Below are 21,060 nucleotides of genomic sequence, written 5' to 3'. Positions count from 1 at the left end.
GGTTGGTTATACTGACATATGTGACCATTGAGGGTCCTGCTACGACAAACTGGAACAAAGGCCGCTTTGATCCTATGTTGATATGATTGATGGACCGAATTGTTTAAGACGGTTGGATGTTTGATAGTTTTTTGAGCTCATAAGGTTATATTGTAAATACAATTATACAATTATCAAGTGTCACATATATATGGATGTAATTGGCCCAAGTGGGAGATTGTAAGAAATATGGGCCTTATACAATAATATATGTGAACATATTATTAATTCGGTATTAATTGTATTTATGTGCTATCTATTAAGTTAAGCCCAAATATAAAGTGATCCACTACGGTGTATTAAATACGGGCTTATTTACGTCTTAAAAAGTATGGGTCAGTCTATTATCTAAGTGTAGATACCCATTAGGTTGTAATGCATGATGGGCGCATTAGACTAATGAGACTATATATAAGTCACCTGGGTTATGGTCCCTGGTAGCACACAATAACCTAATCTCCCCGCATCCCATCAGTAGAGAGATCCCTGAGGTATGTGTGTCTACTAGAAGACCTAATCTCGAAGACCGTTCAGGCGGTTCATCCCAACCATTCGTCATGTAATCAGGTACGCTTCCGCTCTATAGTTTACCGAGTAATTTAGTATGAAGTTTATGGCTATTAATCGGATGATTAAATCTAACAGGAGGGAGTATTATTTAACATAAAGCTCGGATACTCTATCACAAAGCTCAGATTTTTCACCGTACAACATATACAACTGGTTGTATAATCCATGAATTCCTAAGCATTTTGCTTTTTCTAGCTCTCATATATTCATTTGACTCGTTTCATGTTTCATGTTTTTTTTCTGCTAATAATCTGTAGCATATTACACGCATTTTCTTTAGTTATTTTACACCAACCAACGAGACATAAAAATAAGGGTTAGTATATTTTGCTTAATCTAAAAAGTATCATCCAAATTCAAATTTACAAACGTAAACCTACTCCCGGTAGAGAAAGGTGGATCATGCAAAAACGAGGGGATTAAAAACAAAAGTGAAATCATGTTCATGTTATTACTCAAACAGTGTACGATTCATTTATTGGAGTAAAAATGGAAAATTTATATTGAGATGATTTTCAAAGGTTACAAAGCATGTCTTATTTATACTAATAAGACGTTAACTTCTTAAACTAGAAATAAGGAACTAATCCCACAATATTAGGCCACTAACCTATAACTTAGGAACAACCCATTCAACTTATTGACTCCTACAATTACTCCAACTACTCAAGACCATGACTACCATTTTACACATGATCCTAAATAATAGTACTAACTTTGAATTAGTTTTCAACATCATTAGCATCGGGTGTTCGTCTGTTCCATCAGTCACCGGTGAATGCTGTGAGTGAGTTGAATAATAGTTTGGCGCATGCTCAGATCGATATTGAATTGATGCAACTGCAACTGGATCATGGGTTTGCTTCGCTTGTCATACTCATCTACATGGTACCACTATACCATTTTGTACATATATCAATTATGTAGGACCCCATATGATTATTGAGGTCAAGGAGTTGGCATTTACTTCATCTCTCACTTTATTCATCCACAAGCTTTCATCAGGTGAGAGTAAATCTCATGTAAAACGGTTTTTAATAAATTTTAAGGAAATAAAATATTTTGATTCTGTGATAGAATTATTTGAATCAAAATTAAGAAAATTGAATAATTTGAAGTAGTCTCGGAGTTAAAGGAGGGCTACCAGAGGCGCAGGCCCTTGCTGGAAGATGAAAATTTCAATAGTGTTCATCCTCGCTGGAAAAATATATTCATTGTTGCTCTTTTACATGAAGGTAAAGAATAATTAAGCAAATTGTAAACAATAGCCAATAGCCCCATTAAGATAATGCACAAAAGCGCATTGTATCATCATCTCAAACAAATTAAACCAAGCAAATTGTATCACACAGACATATAGTAGCAGCAAATAACACCTTTTTGTCAAGAGCTAAATGAGAGAAATACAAGACAGCACTCAGCAGCTTAATGCACTATAGAAATCTCAAACTAGTACTGCTAAATTATACTCCCTCGTCTCCTTCATTTGTTTACCTTTTTTTTTAATCTTTATAAGTGATATTTTAATCAAAGATAAACAAATGGTTGAGACGGAGGGAGTACATTACATTAACCTTTCATTCATTACTTTTGTCAATTTAGGTCTATCGTTGACGAGCTTGATGAAGAAGTGGACGATGTCGTTGATGTCGAATTTGACGAGGATGAAACTTGAGAAGGCCAGAATTGTGCATTCTTTACTTTGGAAATACTTTTCAGTACCTCTACCGGCGTCACATATCCGATAACAGTCACTTTTTTCGTTTCCGTGTCGATACTATACGAAGTCACTCCTGCATTTCCATATTTCCAATGGTGCCAAAAATTCATTACTCTTTAGTTTTGGATTATGATGGAATAAAGCAAAATGGTTAGTGGTTGCGCTTTTTTCTCTTGTGAAGTAGTGGTCCTTCGATGCAGTTCTCGACGCAATTTTCATCTTGGGTCATTCGGAAACAGCCTCTTTATGTTGCTAACACAAGGGTAAGGCTGCGTACATCCGACCCCCCTTACTCCACAATTTGCGGGAGCTATTGAGGGTAATGTTGTTGTTGTAAGCTTTCGATAAGTTCACGTAAAGTCGCTTACTCATCAAACTAGACGACTTTACGTCTTAGTATCGACAATATAGATAGGTACGATAAATCAACCAGTAACATAGTTTAGATAGTAAATGAAATAAAAATTACCTTCCATTTTAGAAAGATGATTCCTGAGCTTTTTTTCACAACCTTTGCAGTGCAATGCCACCCTCAATACAACTACCTGATGCATGACAATTCACACACCAAACCATAATTACCGAAACTACACAAATTATAGAATAAGACGGATTCAGTGTCTCACACAGAAAACGGTCATTTAGTAAAAAAATATTAATTTATGGTTATCAAATATCAATAAATAAATGTTTCTAATACTAAAAAACCGTTTTGAGACTGTCTCACATAATAATTACCGAAAAAACCATTCCGAAAGGACAGCTAGAGACAACATCATCAAAGTTCTACCCCATCTCATATAATACTAATACTGACCATAAGATGCCCGTTACCATAAGCATCATAATAACAGCTTTTATGTTTATGTAATAAAACAATCAAAGCATCTAAGATTCTTTAGTACCTCTAGTAAGTAGTATCTTGCTTATAATGAGGCAAGTGATTCACATGTACGCAACACTAATTGGGTTTTAATAAAGATGATAAATACAATCCAATGGGTTGTATTTAAGAAGCTAAAAAAAGAAAATAAACACTTAATATATATATATTAATTGCATTGATTCATGTGTAATTTATTCCCTAATTTCTAAATTAATACCAAATTTGGAAGGGTATTAAATGCTTAAATACAACTAGACCTGGCAAAAGCAACCCGACCCGATTGACCCGACCCGAAAAAGCTGACCCGAGACCCGAAGTGACCCGAACTGCATCACCCGTATGTGACCCGAAAATCCGAATTGACCCGACCCAACCCGAACATGACCCGAACTTTCTTGACCCGTATTGCCCGACCCGAAAATGACCCGATCGGAAACCACCACACCCAAAAATGACCCGACAAAATATAACTCTAATTGAACCGAAAAGACTTCTATTGGCTATTTCTCTATTATTCATTGACCCGAAAATGACCCGACCCAAAACAACCCGACCCGCTTGACCCGAAACAGACCCGACAACAAACCCGAAACCCGAAAAGACCCGTCCCGGCCCGAATTAACTCGAACTCAACGAGAGACCCGAATTGACCCGACCCGAATTGACCTGACCCGAACCCGGCCCGTTGACCCGAACCCGGCCCGAAATAAAGGAAATAGTTCGTAATAATAGGCCGTTTTAATCAGGGGCAAAAAAACCGTTTACAAATGCATGTGAAGGGATCCAAATCCGGGGTAATAGGTGGAAAACCAAACCTTTACCATTGAACCACAAGATATTTATTGTACATTTAATGGAATAACATTTACTTATCTACTATTCAACAATAATTGGGGTAACAAAAATCCGTCTTCTAAACCAATTTTTTTATGTTCAGGTAGCGGACACCACCCCTTGCTACTAGGTGGGTCCGCCCCTAGTTTTAATAACAGACATGTTAAAAGGCTCCTATAAAACAGTTTTAGTTAGAAGTAAACCAATCTACCAAAGACAATGGTTTCGTTATCAAGGAACATGGTGGTTGGTGAAAATTATTTTAGTGGAATTATTTTAGTACAACAAATTACTCCATACTTGATTTTATAGTAACACTTATATTATAAAAAACGATTTACACAAAAAAAGGTTATTTTATAGGAATAATCCAAACTAAGACTCTTCTTCTCATATTAATCCCAACTATTATTTAACCGAAAATAATCCTAACTATTTCATCATCTAACTCACATTAAACCCCTGGAAGGGAAACCTGGACAACCGGTTTCCTTAGACTATAACTCTAATAAGTCAACCTAAAGTTCATCTTTTTAAATCTTTTTCAATCTTCATCTCCTATCTCACAAAAAATCAGAATTCCACACCAGCTTCATCACCAATTCCCTCACCCTCTCTTCCTCACTCATCGCCGCATCTCCACCACAGCCCGACAAAAATAGCAAACCTTTGGATAAATACCACCCCTCCCCGCCAAACTCACCCAAATTTTCCCCAAATCAAACAAAACACCCAATCGAATGCAATCACACTGTAACACCCCACGGTAATTGAAGAGGTCCAGTGATAGGTTTAAATGACTAGTGCTTAAAGGGATTGGAATTACTACTCATATCAACAAAGTGCACTTTCTTTTATGGTCATTCATGCGAAAGAACTCCAAAATTAAGCGTGCTTGACTGGGAGTAGTCTTAGGATGGGTGACTTCCTAGGAAGGTTTTCGGGATGCGCATGAGTGAGGACAAAATGCGCTATAAAGGACCCGTGTTAATCTGTGGGCCATGTACACAGCCTGGTGAGCTATCATAAGTAACTGCTCCCGACCCGGTTTGGGCCGGGGTGTTACACACACCACCAAAAAATGGAGGCAGACTACTACGACATCTTTAAATTAAATCGAACCGCACCGTAATTGAAGACGACCTCTGAAAATCCTGCCGTCATATAGCTATAATCTGACACCCGGATAAATACCCTATAAAAAAATGCGAATCGGAATACAAATACAAACAAATCTCCAAAGCTTCTGACGTTTTATCTGACTCGCAACAGTCTTTATAGTGAGGAAGCGTTGAAGTCGGGTCAAGTTCTGCCGCGCACGGTGGTACCAGTGGGAGGAGGCATAATGATGCGACATAGTTTCGGTTTAAGCATAGGGATGCGCCATTCCATTTATTCTATTTGATGCTTGTTGCTGTTTTACTGGGTTGGTGTTGAACATAATTTGGAAATGAGGATTAAATAAGGGTTTAATGATGATGGTGATGGTTATCTGATAGAGTAAAAAAGTGTCGAGTCACTAGGGCCTTCTTAGGCCAAGTATGTTTTAATTAAGGGTCCTTTTGTCGGAATAAAGAGTTAATCTTCCCGTCCGATGATTGTCATAACTAATGCATTTTGATTCATGTGTGGAGCTTCGTATGCAGAGAGAACCCGGAATCCCGAGCACGAGCCTCTAGCCACACTAGTAGACAACCAATCACGCGGAGACGACCTTACATGAACCCGATTCTGAGTCGACATTCCTTGATAGGAAGCATGAAGGCTAAGTAGTGGAGAACTCGTGTTGAGGAAATGAAGAAACAATTCGAATTCGAGGCATTTTGCGCAGATCGCCACCACCACGTTAGAGCACATTTAGCACGGCGATCTGCCATTCATTTAGCCGATCTGCCACTCAGTAGCGATCTCGAGGTCTTTGACTCGTGACTTTTGTTTAGCCCGTTGGCTTAAATGAAAGCCCAAATTTCCGTATTACCCTAGAATTTCGTGCAGCCCTATAAATAGTTCACATTTTGGAGACCTAAATCTCATCTTGTTTAGCAATAATTCAAAAAGGCTTGTGTGTTAAGAAAACTTGGAATTTTAGGAAGAAAAGTGTAATCTTTGGCTTTGGATGTTAATCTTTCTTCATTTTTTGGGTTGTAAAAAGATTATGGAAGGCTAAATCCTTCTTTGTTTGGTGTAATTCATCCAAAGTTTTCAACTTTGGTATTGTAAGACTCTTTTAATCTCTCTTTATTTATCCATTAATCTTTCCTTATGCTTAATGTCTTATGTTGAATGAGTTTATGTTTGGGTTGGCCATCCATGCTTGTTATTTGTTCAACGATTGCAAATTCTAGAGAAATGGTTTAATCTATCTAGGATTGTTTGGAGCAAGCTTGTTGTATGTTGATTTGGTTTAAAGGATGCATGCAATAAGTAGGAAATTTCATGTCTTTTCTCATTTGTATGGTTTAATCTTGTGAGAATTGATCCTAGCCTTCTATCTTGGCATAATTCTTAATGCTCATGTTTGATTTGCACTCATGGTTTAATGAATTGTTGATTAAATTTGAAGAATATACATGGATGATTTAATTTGTGTATGTTAGCATCTTGATTAGAGAGCATTGGGTGGATAATAAGAAGAGAGTTACAAAAGAGTCAAACTTTATCATTGTTGGTTACTAAGGAAGGATTACATCAAGTCTTCTTTAATATTGAATTTTCTTGCTCACCAAGTGTTTGTCATATTGCTTGTTAGAAAAAGATTGCAACTTTACTTTGTTTTCATGTTACCAATCAACTTAACCCCCCCCCCCCCCCTTTATCTATATTCATCTATTGTTTGTCATTGTTGATAACCATTGTTACACTTGTCATTAGTATTCAATAGTTTAAAATTCAAGTATTTAGCTTAAAAGTCCTTCTCTTGGGACCGACCCTTACTTGCACTATATTTCTTTATCCATTAGAGTAATCTAGAGTATAGTTTGGCTTATAAATTGTTAATTTGGTAGTTTAATTCTAGCATTTAACGACCTAGTATTTTTCTCTATCAAATTTTGGCGCTGTTGCCGGTGAAGGGCAACATAGCTAAAGGCTTGATTGTTAATTACATGTTAGTTATTTTTCTTCTCTTTGTTTTTGAAAGTAAGTGGAAGTTCTAACTTGTGTGTGAAGTGCCAAGGTTTATGTTTAGTTCTCAACAAAACGGTGAATCAACCCCCGTTGAAGAGGACTCTTTTGGAGCATATTCGTGGTTATTTACCAATCCGTGGTACCAAAGAGCACAAAGGGAACATCGAGTAGAAGAAGCACCTTCGGAAGATCCTATTGAAGTAAATCCGATTGAAGTAGAGTATCCCCCTATGGCGAATGACACGAGAACCATCCGGGAGATAAGAGCAAGGAATTATGATGAACAACCTTTGTGCATCACCTACCCTCCTTTAGGAGCCAATGCAAATTTCGAACTCAAAGGTTTCTTCATTCATAACTTGCCCAAGTTTCATGGCCATGCGGGAAATGACCCAAACCGTCATCTATCGGAATTTCACATGATGTGTGAAGGAGCCATCCCGAATGGAGTGACGGAGGACCAATTCAAACTTCGGGCCTTCCCATTTTCCTTGTTGGATGCGGCCAAAGATTGGCTTTTCTATCTTACGCCGGGCTCCATTAGTACTTGAAAGGGAATGAAAGCGACATTCCTTGAGAAATTCTATCCCGACTCGCGCCACAACCGTGCAAAGAAGACAATCACCACCATAGAACAAGACCCCAATGGTGAAACCATGTATGAATATTGGGAAAGATTCAAGAGGTTGGTGGCTCAATGTCCATACCATGGGTTGAGTGAGGATGACCTTCTTGTGAACTTTTATGAAGGTTTGGGTCAAGAAGATCAAAGGATGGTAAATTCCGCCACCGGAGGAGGTTTGGAGAATTATTCCATAGTGGATGCTAAGGAAATCATTGAGAGACTTGCCGCAACTACAAGAAATTATGATAGAAGCCAAAGGGGAACAAGGAATACATCTTCAATGGGAACCTCCCCCTCATCTACTAAAAATCTTGAGCAAAGTGTGAATGACTTAACTCACCTATTGAAGAATATGACGGTGAACAATCCAAACAAAGATGGAGGTCAAATGAATCAAGTGGAATGCAACTATTGCCAAGGTCCTCATTTGGAGGAAGCTTGCCCTATTATGATTGAAGAAGGAATTGGAGTGAAAAATGTAAGTGCAATGGGTTATGGGAATTACAATGCTAGGAATCCTTCCGGGGGAGGATATTACAACTATGATCCTAGTGGCAACACTTACAATGTTGGGAGTAGAGACAACCCTCGACTTTGTTTGGGTGGTGACACCTCAAAGAGCTTTGTGAATGGCCAATTCAACCACTTGAGGGACCAAAATTCCCGACAAGGTCAAGGCTCAAATTCTCAAGCAAATAGGAATGGAAATTTCAACAACCCAGGTCGAAACCAAAATCAAGGTCAATAATCCCAATTTGGCAATCAAGGTAACAACACCAATTCTCAAAAGGAACCAAGTGTTCAAGACTTGCTTAAAAACATCTTTCAAGAGCAAGTTAAAACAAACAAGCGGTTTGACAAGATTGAAGCCGACAAGGGTGTTAGTGATGCCAAGGTTGCCAACCTTGAGGTCCAACTTGGACAAATTGCCCAAGAACTTGCCAAGCTAAACCAAAGGAATTCCTCTTCTATCCCCTCCACTACATTTCCTCCTAGAGAAAATGCTAGTGCTATGACATTGAGGAAGGGAAGAACTTTAGAATCCCTTCCCAAGAAGAAGAGAAGAGGCAATTCACTAGAAAGGGTTATTGAAATTGGAGAGCAAATTGAAGAAGAGCTTGTGGTTGAACAAGAGAAAGGGACATCTTCAAAAGCTAATGTGGAAGAAGAGAAAAGTCCTTTGAGCATTGACAAGGGAAAGAAAGGAAGCATCAACACAGAGGATCAACTTGAAGAGATTGAAAAGGAATATGAACCGGAGGTACCATTTCCAAGTGCCCTCACAAATCCCAAGAAGTTTGATAAAGACTCCGATCTTTATGAAACTTTTAGGAAATGTGAGGTCAACATTCCTCTTTTTATTATCATCAAAACCGTTCCTAGGTATGCAAAGTTTCTCAAAGAACTTTGCACCCCTAAACGGAAGCCAAGGAAAGAAGTTGAAAGAGTCACGGTTAGTAGGCATGTCTCGGCAATTTTCAAACAAAATCTTCCCAAAAAGTGCGATGATTCGGGCATGCTAACTATACCGTGCTCAATTGGAGGCAAAGCTTTTGCTAGAGCTATGCTAGACTCGGGGTCCTCTATTAATGTCATGCCTTATTCCATTTATGAGACCTTAGAATTTCCTCCCTTGTCTAAGACCAATGTTGTGATACAATTGGCGGACCGCTCCACAATTCACCCTAAGGGTCTTGTAGAAGATGTGTTGGTAGAGGTTGATAAATTCATGTTTCCGGCTGATTTTTATATTTTGGACATGGAACCGGACTCCAAGGCTACACCCCTTTTGCTAGGGAGGCCTTTTATGAGAACCTCCAAAACCAAACTTGACATGTATGATGGAAATTTGACCATGGAATTTGAAGGGAAAATTTTGAAGTATAATGTGTATGAGACAATGAAGAAGACCGATGATTTGAATTTTTGCTACTTTCTTGATAAAAGTGAACCTTTGGCAAATCGATTTTACCAATTGAGTCATAGGGACCCACTTGAGGTGACCCTCACTAACAATGTAGAGAAAGAAGGGTTGCGGTTTTTGTTGTCTAATGATGTCCAGGATTATGTCAACAAGTTAGAGGAGGAAATAACCCTTGAAGATGACCAAATGGAAAAGAAAGAGGCCGGAATCAGGGAAATCGGCAGACTGCCAAACCCCACCGCAGTCTGCCGGACAAACCGCAGTCTGCCACGGCAGTCTGCCATACCCACGGCAGTCTGCCAAATCCCTTGTTCCACGAATACTTGTTTTTCTTAAAGACAAATCCTAGCTACCCCAAATTCCTTCCCCTAGAGGCCTCCCTTGAAAGACCACTTCCATCCATCATTAAGCCACCCACCCCCAATCTAAAACCACTCCCCGACCACTTGAAGTACGTGTTTCTTGGGGAAAACAATACTTTACCCCTCATAATTTCAAAGCAACTTGAGGGTGATCAAGAAAAGTGATTGGTGGAGGTATTGTACAAGTACAAGGAAGCTTTTGGGTGGAGCATTGCGGATCTTAAAGGGATAAGCCCAAGTGTTTGTATGCACAAGATCCGGTTGGAAGGGGAAGCAAAGCCGGTTCGGCAACCACAAAGAAGATTGAACCCACCAATGATGGAAGTGGTGAAGGAAGAGATCATCAAACTACTCCAAATGGGAATCATCTACCCCATTAGCGATTCTCAATGGGTAAGTCCCACTCAATGTGTATCTAAAAAGGGTGGTGTGACGGTAATCGAGGGCAAAGAAGGAGCTTTAATTCCCACCCGGATTCAAACCAGGTGGAGAGTTTGCATCGATTATCGCCGCCTAAATGTCGTGACTTTCAAAGATCATTTTCCTCTACCCTTTCTAGACCAAATGCTAAGGAGGCTAGGGGGGAAGGAATTCTATTGTTTCTTGGACGGATATTCCGGATACTTTCAAATTCCCATACGTCCGGAGGATCAATCCAAGACAACATTCACATGCCCTTTCGGAACATATGCATACCGAAGGATGCCCTTCGGTTTGTGTTATGCTCCGGGTACATTTCAACGTTGCATGGTGAGTCTTTTCTCGGATCTTGTAGAAAGAGTCTTAGAGGTCTTCATGGACGACTTCACCGTCCATTGAGACAATTTTGAAGCTTGCTTGGACCACCTAACTATGGTCCTATCACGATGCACGGAGTCACACCTTGTGTTGAATTCCGAAAAATGTCACTTTATGGTTAAAAGCGGCATCGTGTTAGGTCACATAGTCTCAAAGAGAGGGATTGAGGTGGATGTGGCTAAGGTTGAAGTGATAAAAACCTTGCCATATCCTACTAATACTCAGGAGATAAGGTCATTCCTTGGACACGCGGGCTTCTACCGTCGATTTATTAAGGATTTTTCTAAGATTGCTTACCCCTTGTGCAAGCTTTTGCACAAGGATGTGGAGTTTGTTTTTGATGATGCGTGTAGGTTGGCATTCGATTCGTTGAAGGAAGAGCTTGTGACGGCCCCGATAATTCAAGCTCCAAGATGGGACCTCCCTTTTGAAATCATGACCGATGCTAGTGATTATGCCCTTGGCGCGGTTTTAGGCCAAAGGGACGGGAAGGTTGCTAATGTAATACAATATGCTTCTTCACTTTTGAATGATGCTCAACAGAACTACACCACCACGGGGAAGGAATTCTTGGCGGTGGTGTATGCTATTGAAAAGTTTCGGGCTTATCTCTTGGGTGCCAGGGTCATCATTTATACCGACCACAAGTCTATAAGACAACTTGTAGACAAGAAGGACACCAAAGAAAGGCTAATGAGATGGGTTCTTTTGTTGAGTGAGTTTGATATCGAGATAAAGGACAAGCAAGGGAGTGCTAATGTGGTGGCCGATCATTTGAGTCGGATTCACATCAATGAGAATCTCGTGAAGACAATGGGAGTAGTGGACGGTAGCTTACCACTTGAATCTCTATATTCTATGAAGGCCGTTGAGCCTTGATATGCTAACCTTGTCAACTATATGGTAACAAAGAAATTTCCACCCTCACTCTCATCAAGTCAAATGAATAGGATAAAGGCCGATTCTAGATTCTACATATGGGATGAACCATACCTATGGAAGATGTGCCAAGATCAAGTCATTCGGCGTTGTGTGCGGATGTAAAAATTCCATTTATCCTCAAACATTGCCACGAGTACGCTTGTGGGGGTCACTTTGGGCCTCATAGAACGACACGGAAGATCCTAGAGTGCGGGTTCTATTGGCCCAAGTTGTTCAAAGATTCTCATACTTTCGTCAATACTTGCGATAGATGCCAACGTTTTGGCAACATCTCACGACGAAACGAAATGCCCCAACAACCAATGCTTTATTTCGAAATTTTCGATGTTTGGGGAATAGACTTCTTGGAACCATTCCCTAATTCTTATGGATACCTCTACATTGTCTTGGCGGTTGATTACGTGTCTAAGTGGTTGGAAGCCATTCCCACGAAATGTGATGATGCAAAGACGGTGAAAGCATTTATCAAGAGCAATATATTTTCAAGGTTCGGTTTCCCAAAGGCCATTGTTAGTGATAGGGGAACTCATTTTTCAACAAGGTGATCTCAACCTTGCTTCAAAAATATGGTGTGCTTCACAAGGTTTTTACGGCCTATCATCCCCAAACAAACGGCCAAGCGGAAGTCTCTAACCGGGAGATTAAGCATATATTGGAAAGAACGGTCGACCCCGACCGAAAAGATTGGAGCAAGAGGCTTAAAGATGCTCTATGGGCTTATAGAACGGCTTATAAGACCCCAATAGACATGTCTCCATATAGGCTAATTTATGGGAAGGGATGCCACCTTCCCGTAGAAGTTGAACACAAAGCCTATTGGGCAATCAAAGCTTTCAATCAAAATGTCAATGAGGCGGGATTGCACCGAAAGCTTCAAATTCAAGAATTGGAAGAGCTTAGGCACAATGCTTATGACAATGCTAGCATTTACAAGGAAAAGGCTTGGTCTTGGCATGACAAGATGGTGACAAGAAGTGTTTTTAAAGAGGGACAATATGTGTTGGTCTTTCAAAGTCGTCTCAAGAACTTTCCCGGCAAGCTAAGGTCGAAGTGGTATGGGCCTTACAAAGTCAAGAAAGTCTTTCCACACGGAGTGGTGGAGATAGAAGACCCAACCTCGGGAAAAGTGATAAAGGTCAATGGGCAACGGTTGGAGCATTACTTCAAAGGAATCGAGTTACAAGGTGAAGAGGATCTTCTTTTAGAAGATCCAATTTACAAAGATTAATTCTCCAACGTTGACTAAGTCGAGCCATCAACGTTAAAAATACGGCACAAATTTTTAAATATCCTCTTTCTAGTGTAGAATTTCCCGTTTTCCATAGGTAGAATTTAAATTCACGTCATTTATCATTCCGTCATTTATATTCTTGTTAATAAATTGCATTAACACTCATGAAGTTACTAATCCTTCTATGAAGTTTGAATTTGATTTTTACACGACCTCGGAAAGTGTGCCATTGGTGAAGTGACGGAAATGTGGATGGGGAATTGAATGGGAGCATGTTAAGGGAAAGAGCAAGGAAGAGGTGAAGCTTCATTAGCTAAATTTTGGTTTAATACCAAAATTTAGCCAACGAAAAAATGCAACAATCAGGGGATTTGGCAGACTGCCAAACACCACGGCAGTCTGCCAAAGCTACGGCAGTCTGCCATTCCCACGGCAGTCTGCCGTTTAGTCTGAATATAATATTTTTCAAGCCAAATACACGAGACTCCCCCTTTGTTCCTCATTTCAGAATTTTCGAACAAATCAAACACCCCATCTCCCTTCAATCATCCTATTTCCACCCAAATCACTCAAAAATTCCTCCCAACATTTATCAAATCTTCAATCCTTCAATCTTTTGGCCACAATCCTTCCTTCACAAATACAAAATACCATTGATTCCACCAAAAATCAGAAATTTTCCCCAAATTTTTGAAGAACCCTAACTTTCAAGACTTCAAATTTCAAGCTAAAGGATTGGAATTCAAGGGTCTAAGACGGGTTTTTGAGCAACTAGGAGCAACAAGGAGCATTATTTTGTGGAATTCGGGGAGGTATAACAACCAAACTCAACTTTCATTTTCTTGCTCTCTTATAATCCGAATTTAATCTTGTTTTAGTGAATTAGTTGGATTAGTTGTTGTCTCTTGATGTTATAGTTGTTGTTGGTGGTAAAATTTTCTGGGTGAGGCAAGACAAACACCAAACACAAGCTTTTGAAACCTTCTTGAGCTAGTGCACACCAAGTTTTTGGTGAATCGTCTCAAAGAGTGAAAATTTTTTGAGTGCCATATTTTGTGTTGTTGTGTTGTATCAACTATTTTGTAGGTACAAGAATCTCAAGCTTAAACCCATTCCGAAGGCCAAATAAGAAAAGGGTTGTAGAGGAGACCGAAAATGTGGAGGAACCAATTTTTACCGGGGAGGAAGGGTTAGATGCCAACCAATCAAAAATCTTTCAAAAACTCGGCCTACACCAAAAACAACCAATCAAAACCACCCGTTTCCTTGCCCCCCACACCCTAAATGCTTTAGGTATGGGCACACTAACCCGAGCTATGCTTGCTAAGGTGGGCCTAGAAGCATACTTTGATGATGAGTTATGGGATTACACCTACACTTCCTACACCCGAGAGTTCCTTTCCACCTTGACGGAGTGTAATGTGGCGGAGGGAAGAGAGAAAAAAATCCGGTTTCAAGTGAATGGAAAGTGGCACACCCTTACCCATACTCAAGTGAGGGAGGTCTTGCACATTTCCAAAACCCCATCTCCTATTCTCATGCTCGGGCATAGGAGTGATGCGGCTTGGACCGAGATTGTGGGAACCAAAAATGCTAAACATGACAACATGATCTCTTATTGCACCAACCCCGTGGTACAACTCCTCACCCGCTTCATAACCACCATCTTCTATGCCATAGGAGAGCCCACTAAGGTCAACTCAAAGATCCGAGCTACCATGTGGACCATGCTTCCGGAGGGAGTAGAAGTGCCCGATTGGGTACAACTTTTCATTGATGCATGCATGGTTCACAAGACCAAAAGCTCGGGAGGGAGCATCAATTGTGGGGGGGCAATCACATTCTTTGTTACACACTTTGAGGGGGACATTGAAGAATCCCAAGACATCTTCAAGACTAAGGGTCTTCCCTTGTAAAATGATGTTGTTCTTGAGCAGTGCAAGATGTTTAAAAAAGTGAGGGAAAACCTCCTTAAAGGGTATTGGTTGGGTCCCGACAAGCAAAAGTACTTGAGGCTTCCTAGGCCTAAAAACTCTCCTTTGCCAAGTGGTAGCCATGGTAGGAACTTCTATTGTCGTATGGATATTTCGGACTTTAACTTCGATGAGGAAGAAGAGGAGGCACCAAATGACCCTCCCATGGACATGGACACCCCTATGTACGAAGCGGGAGAGGGCTGACATGACCCGGTTGCTCCTTGGCAACAAAATATGTACGATTATTTCAAAGAGACAAGAGAGGTTTTCACTACTATAAGTGGGTGTGTGGAGAATCTCCATTCTTGGCAATAACAACAAACGCCAAGATTGGAGAATCTAGATCAATGGAGAAGTGTGGTTGATGATAGAGGGAAGTTGATAGAGGAGGCCACAACGAATCAAACGACCTTGATGAGGGAAATGATTACTAACCAAGAGGCTAACCGTCTTTGGCAACAACAACTTGACCAAACAATGACGGCCAATGCAAACATGTGGAAAGAGCAAAATGAGTGGAGAGGCCAAATGGACCACCAATTTGGGGTCCAAAGTGAAAGATATCAAGAGTATATCCAAGATTCATACTACGATGCAAGGACCCAAGAGGACACACTTGGGATAGTTAGTGGACTATTTGGCATGTCTCTTAACCCAACAATCCCACCCTCCATCACCCAAGAAGATGTGGACCAAAACTATGCCCGAGCCACAAGAGAAAGAGAAAGAAGAGAAAGAAGATGGAAGAACCAAGGCACCCATGATCAAGGGGGTGCCTCGGGTTCTCATTTTTGAAGAAAAGTTTGTGACCTCCTCCACATTGAGGACAATGTGGAATGTAAGTATGGGGGAGGAATATGAATTGTAACATATGTAAACTTCTTGTTGTTTAATGAAAAAAAAAAAAATCCCGGCTAGGTGAAAATCCACAAGGTCGGCACCTAAGGCAAGATTGGGAAGGTGGCCGAGGATGGGATGAAAACCCGAAAGGGCATTTCGGGTAAAATGAAAAAATGAGTTGCGAGCCACCATGAGAGGTAAGGAAAAGTTAAGGTGAAAACCCGAAAGGACACCTTAAGAAAAATGAGGGATTTTTACCAAAAAAATTGAAAAATTGAAAATTGTCACACCAAAAAGATGGAGGGATAAGAAGGGAGTGATAAGGAGGGTCTTGGAAGGAGGCTATATTAGGATTTAATTTCTTTTTGAGTCACAAAAAAAAAAACTTGTCCCAAATCGGTGGATTTTTGCTTTGGCTATTTTGGTTGTTGAATTGCATAGGTGTGTGGCCAACCAAGTAGCATGATCTTTCATTTCATGGAGTGATAAGGGGGTGATATAAGTGGAATAATTTGATGATTTAGGAAGTTGTTTAGACCACTTTGCTATCACCTTGGGATAAGGTGAGAGTGGTCATCTCTTGATAGGTGATATAAGAAGGGTGGTTGTGATGTTGATGAGTCGGAGTTGGAGATGTGTTGTGTCTTGTGTGAGGGATGATATAAGGAGGGTGAGTGAGAGAAGAGTTTGTGTCACCTTTGAGTCTATATTTTCTCTTTAATTTGTGGTTGTTCAATAGGGGGATATAAGAAGGAAGAGGTAAGGGAAGAGTGATCATTCAACCCCACACCCGCTTATGGACTTGCCGAATGCCTTCCTTGAGTTTTACTCGGGACAAGCAAAAGTCCAAGTGTGGGGGAGTTTGATAGAGTAAAAAAGTGTCGAGTCACTAGGGCCTTCTTAGGCCAAGTATGTTTTAATTAAGGGTCCTTTTGTCGGAATAAAGAGTTAATCTTCCCGTCCGATGATTGTCATAACTAATGCATTTTGATTCATGTGTGGAGCTTCGTATGCAGAGAGAACCCGGAATCCCGAGCACGAGCCTCTAGCCACACTAGTAGACAACCAATCACGCGGAGACGACCTTACATGAACCAGTTACGGAGTCGACATTCCTTGATAGGAAGCATGAAGGCTAAGTAGTGGAGAACTCGTGTTGAGGAAATGAAGAAACAATTCGAATTCAGGCATTTTGGCAGACTGCCACCAGCCACAGCAGTCTGCCACGGCAGTCTGCCATTCAGCCGGCAGTCTGCCACTCAGCCGGCAGTCTGCCGAGGTGCTGTACTCGTGACTTTTGTTTAGCTCGTTGGCTTAAATGAAAGCCCAAATTTCCGTATTACCCTAGAATTTCGTGCAGCCCTATAAATAGTTCACATTTTGGAGACCTAAATCTCATCTTGTTTAGCAATAATTCAAAAAGGCTTGTGTGTTAAGAAAACTTGGAATTTTAGGAAGAAAAGTGTAATCTTTGGCTTTGGATGTTAATCTTTCTTCATTTTTTGGGTTGTAAAAAGATTATGGAAGGCTAAATCCTTCTTTGTTTGGTGTAATTCATCCAAAGTTTTCAACTTTGGTATTGTAAGACTCTTTTAATCTCTCTTTATTTATCCATTAATCTTTCCTTATGCTTAATGTCTTATGTTGAATGAGTTTATGTTTGGGTTGGCCATCCATGCTTGTTATTTGTTCAACTATTGCAAATTCTAGAGAAATGGTTTAATCTATCTAGGATTGTTTGGAGCAAGCTTGTTGTATGTTGATTTGGTTTAAAGGATGCATGCAATAAGTAGGAAATTTCATGTCTTTTCTCATTTGTATGGTTTAATCTTGTGAGAATTGATCCTAGCCTTCTATCTTGGCATAATTCTTAATGCTCATGTTTGATTTGCACTCATGGTTTAATGAATTGTTGATTAAATTTGAAGAATATACATGGATGATTTAATTTGTGTATGTTAGCATCTTGATTAGAGAGCATTGGGTGGATAATAAGAAGAGAGTTACAAAAGAGTCAAACTTTATCATTGTTGGTTACTAAGGAAGGATTACATCAAGTCTTCTTTAATATTGAATTTTCTTGCTCACCAAGTGTTTGTCATATTGCTTGTTAGAAAAAGATTGCAACTTTACTTTGTTTTCATGTTACCAATCAACTTAACCCCCCCTCCCCCCCTTTATCTATGTTCATCTATTGTTTGTCATTGTTGATAACCATTGTTTGTTTATACACTTGTCATTAGTATTCAATAGTTTAAAATTCAAGTATTTAGGTTAAAAGTCCTTCTCTTGGGACCGACCCTTACTTGCACTATATTGCTTTATCCATTAGAGTAATCTAGAGTATAGTTCGGCTTATAAATTGTTAATTTGGTAGTTTAATTCTAGCATTTAACGACCTAGTCTTTTTCTCTATCATTATCGAGGAAGAAAAAGAAAAGTTGATTCACAAAAAATGAAAAGAAGAAGAATTGGTGAACGAAGGAATGAAGAAACGGAACAAAAGATATAAAAAAGAAGGGACCCACCTTCACATTATGACCTGTTGGGAAACCTGTGGTATCAGGTCAAATATGTGTCGGGTACAGTATAAGATAAATGATGTAATAGTTCGGATTTTTCTGAGTTAAACAATAGTATGGATTAATATGAGAAGGAGAGACTTAGTTTGGATTATTCCTGTGAAATAACCCAAAAAAAAAAAATGCAATAGGAATATGTTAAGGGTCATGCTCAATCATGGACATGATTTACTCAATCATGTACACAATTGACCAATTTACCCTTTCATTTCCCCCAAATTTTCAATTTCCACTCTATTCAATTCTCCCTCCCCCACCCCTGCCACCACCCTGTCGCTGCCCTTCCCTGGCCCTGCTTGCCAACGGCGACCGCCCTACTCGCCACCGACCACCTCTCCCCTTGTCCCTCGCCTCACTTGAACAACCGAACACCACTGCTCCTTCCCTATCTCCCTGCTCACGCACCCAAAATGGATCGACCGATCACTACAGGACACCACCGTCGACCACAACCCCAACCACCACCGCCGACCAGACGGCCTTCCGACCGCCACCACCGTCTCCCTCCTCTGCCACCCAAACCAACTCTTACCCATAAACCCTAATTTCACAAATCGTAATTTAATTTATCAAATGATTATTTACATCTACTTAATTTGATACAAAGAATGAAATAATCAATCAAAATTAAGAATTATTACTTGATTATGAGAATTAAGATTCATAATTAAGAAATTTGATGAAAACTTTTGATTAATTTTAAGAGATAAAAAGAGAGAATTTGTTTTTTGTTCATTGGAATAAGGGTAAGGAATGGAAAAATTATGACAAAAAGTCCGTGAAAGAGTAAAACGTGTACATGAATGAGCAATGACGTATGTTAATGGTCTGGCATATTGACTAATATTCGGTGAAATCAAGTCACAAATTCAAATCTTACCTTTAAATATAACAATCTTTATGTCTTATATTTACAAACTCGTATATAACAAACACAAATTATCAAACAAGACGATTTTACAGGTTATTCTTGGATACTCTTTTATCGATTAATAAAAATTCTTTCATCGATTGGACGTTCCACAAGATTCATATGCATAAAACTGCTACATGTTTAACCGTCCTATACAGGATTAATATGTAAAACATAATTTACGCAGATTAAAATAATTTACCTGGTCGGGAGAACGGGAAGATCCCATACGGGCGATACCCATGCTCCTCTGCCTTTGACTTTGACTTTGACCATCATATTCTGTTTCCCCTGAATTCCTCTGCTTAATTCCGAATTTACCCCTCCTATGATCATCACTAACATCAATCAATGAAAAATGTTGCCTAATCTTCTGCTTTTCATCATCCAACATTGATCCAAAACGCTTCGTTTCGACCCTGCTTGTACTCCTCCTTCCCTCAGAACCAAACACCGGAGTACTCGGGGTATCATTGTCTTTTCCACCCAAATTACTTCTCGTACTTTTAGACCCGTAAAGCGAGTCTAAATATCTAGACTCGGCTAAGAGATACCTTGAAGAATTACTATACTCGTGACGATTATTGTTATAATGTTTTATATCCCTTAACTCAACTGAGCTTCTTCTCCGTCTAGTGATAACATCACTGCTATGCTTAACCTCGGACCTAGGTTTACGAGTTTTGTCGCGGTAGCTAGAGGAGGAGGAAGGCCTAGGAGTGAAGGGTAGTTCAGAAATGCAAGGAGCTCTTGGAGGAGAATGATAAGGATTAATATTATTATTGTTGGTTAAAGTTTTGTAATGATCACCTAAGTAAGAATTTAAACGTTGGAATGATTTGGTGCTGTTTTTAATGACAGAACGTTGGTCCATGCTAGAACAAATAGCAGTTGATGATGGTGAAGCACAAGAAAGATCTATGCCTTTCATGTTCTTAATTTTCATATGCATTTTTGAGGTTTAATTGATAAGACGGGTTTAGTATGGTACAAGAGTGTCGATTTAGGTGAATAATGGGTAGAATGAGTTATTTGTGTTTTAGGAGAGTTTTAAGGAGGGAGAAGAGGGAGTTTGAAAGGGAGAGTAGCTACTTATTAGACCATCCTTAAGTAAAGGTCGCGCTAATTAGGCCGCGACCCGGTTTTTCTCTTAATCACACCTTATTTATCTTGACTCATTTTCACCCTCCCAAGCAGAAGGTCACGACCAACGTCACCAACCCAATCATTTTTTCACTTTCCAACAATTCTAATCATTTCCCACATTCTTTACCCCACCAAAACCTCTCTCTTACTTTTCAATTATTATTTACTAAGAAATTATAAATAAGTAAATTTTGTGATTTTGTAAATATTTTAATAAATTAATAACTAGTCCAATATGATAAGTATTTTAAATTTATTTCGTACTAAGGAAAAAAAAAATACAATGTTAAAATTTTAAAAGATAAAAGAGGACTTCTTTTTACGAAACTAGATATGTTCAATGGGATCATTTTTTCAGAGTAACGAGATAATTAATTTATACGTCCGAATTCCCATCTTTACTTAATCTCCTCTAGAAAATTCCTAAGTTGGTCTTCCTGGAGTCCCAACTTCATCTTAACCCATTTATTATTCCCATCTTAATTTATTTCTTCATCTTAATGTATTTCCCATCTTAAAACACAAATTCCCAAACCATAAATTTCT

General features: G+C 39.5%; 1 protein-coding gene across 1 annotated transcript; it reads right to left on the bottom strand.

Annotated features, from left to right (window-relative positions):
* Positions 1-1,883: 1,883 nt before the first annotated feature.
* On the bottom strand, positions 1,884-20,410 carry LOC141632738 (uncharacterized). Its single transcript, XM_074445254.1, has 3 exons — positions 19,571-20,410; positions 2,799-2,874; positions 1,884-2,402 (listed from the first exon to the last, which is right to left on the bottom strand). The coding sequence occupies exons 1-3, from the start codon at positions 20,318-20,320 to the stop codon at positions 2,203-2,205; spliced, it is 1,026 nt and encodes a 341-aa protein (XP_074301355.1). The 5' UTR covers positions 20,321-20,410; the 3' UTR covers positions 1,884-2,202.
* Between the last annotated feature and the right edge of the window lie 650 nt (positions 20,411-21,060).

This window comes from Silene latifolia, chromosome Y, assembly GCF_048544455.1.
Source record: "Silene latifolia isolate original U9 population chromosome Y, ASM4854445v1, whole genome shotgun sequence".
In the NCBI taxonomy this organism is placed as follows: Eukaryota; Viridiplantae; Streptophyta; class Magnoliopsida; order Caryophyllales; family Caryophyllaceae; genus Silene; species Silene latifolia.
Note: the sequence above shows the minus strand (reverse complement) of the source record. Positions and strands in the feature narration are given on the sequence as shown.

Excerpts from the sequence above, each read along its gene's own strand:
- LOC141632738 (XM_074445254.1), bottom strand. The coding sequence starts at position 20,320 with ATGCATATGAAAATTAAGAACATGAAAGGCATAGATCTTTCTTGTGCT. Across the intron at positions 2,875-19,570 it reads CTTCCCGTTCTCCCGACCAG|GTAGTTGTATTGAGGGTGGC; the intron begins GTAAATTATTTT and ends GTCATGCATCAG. Across the intron at positions 2,403-2,798 it reads TCATCTTTCTAAAATGGAAG|GAGTGACTTCGTATAGTATC; the intron begins GTAATTTTTATT and ends ATGGAAATGCAG.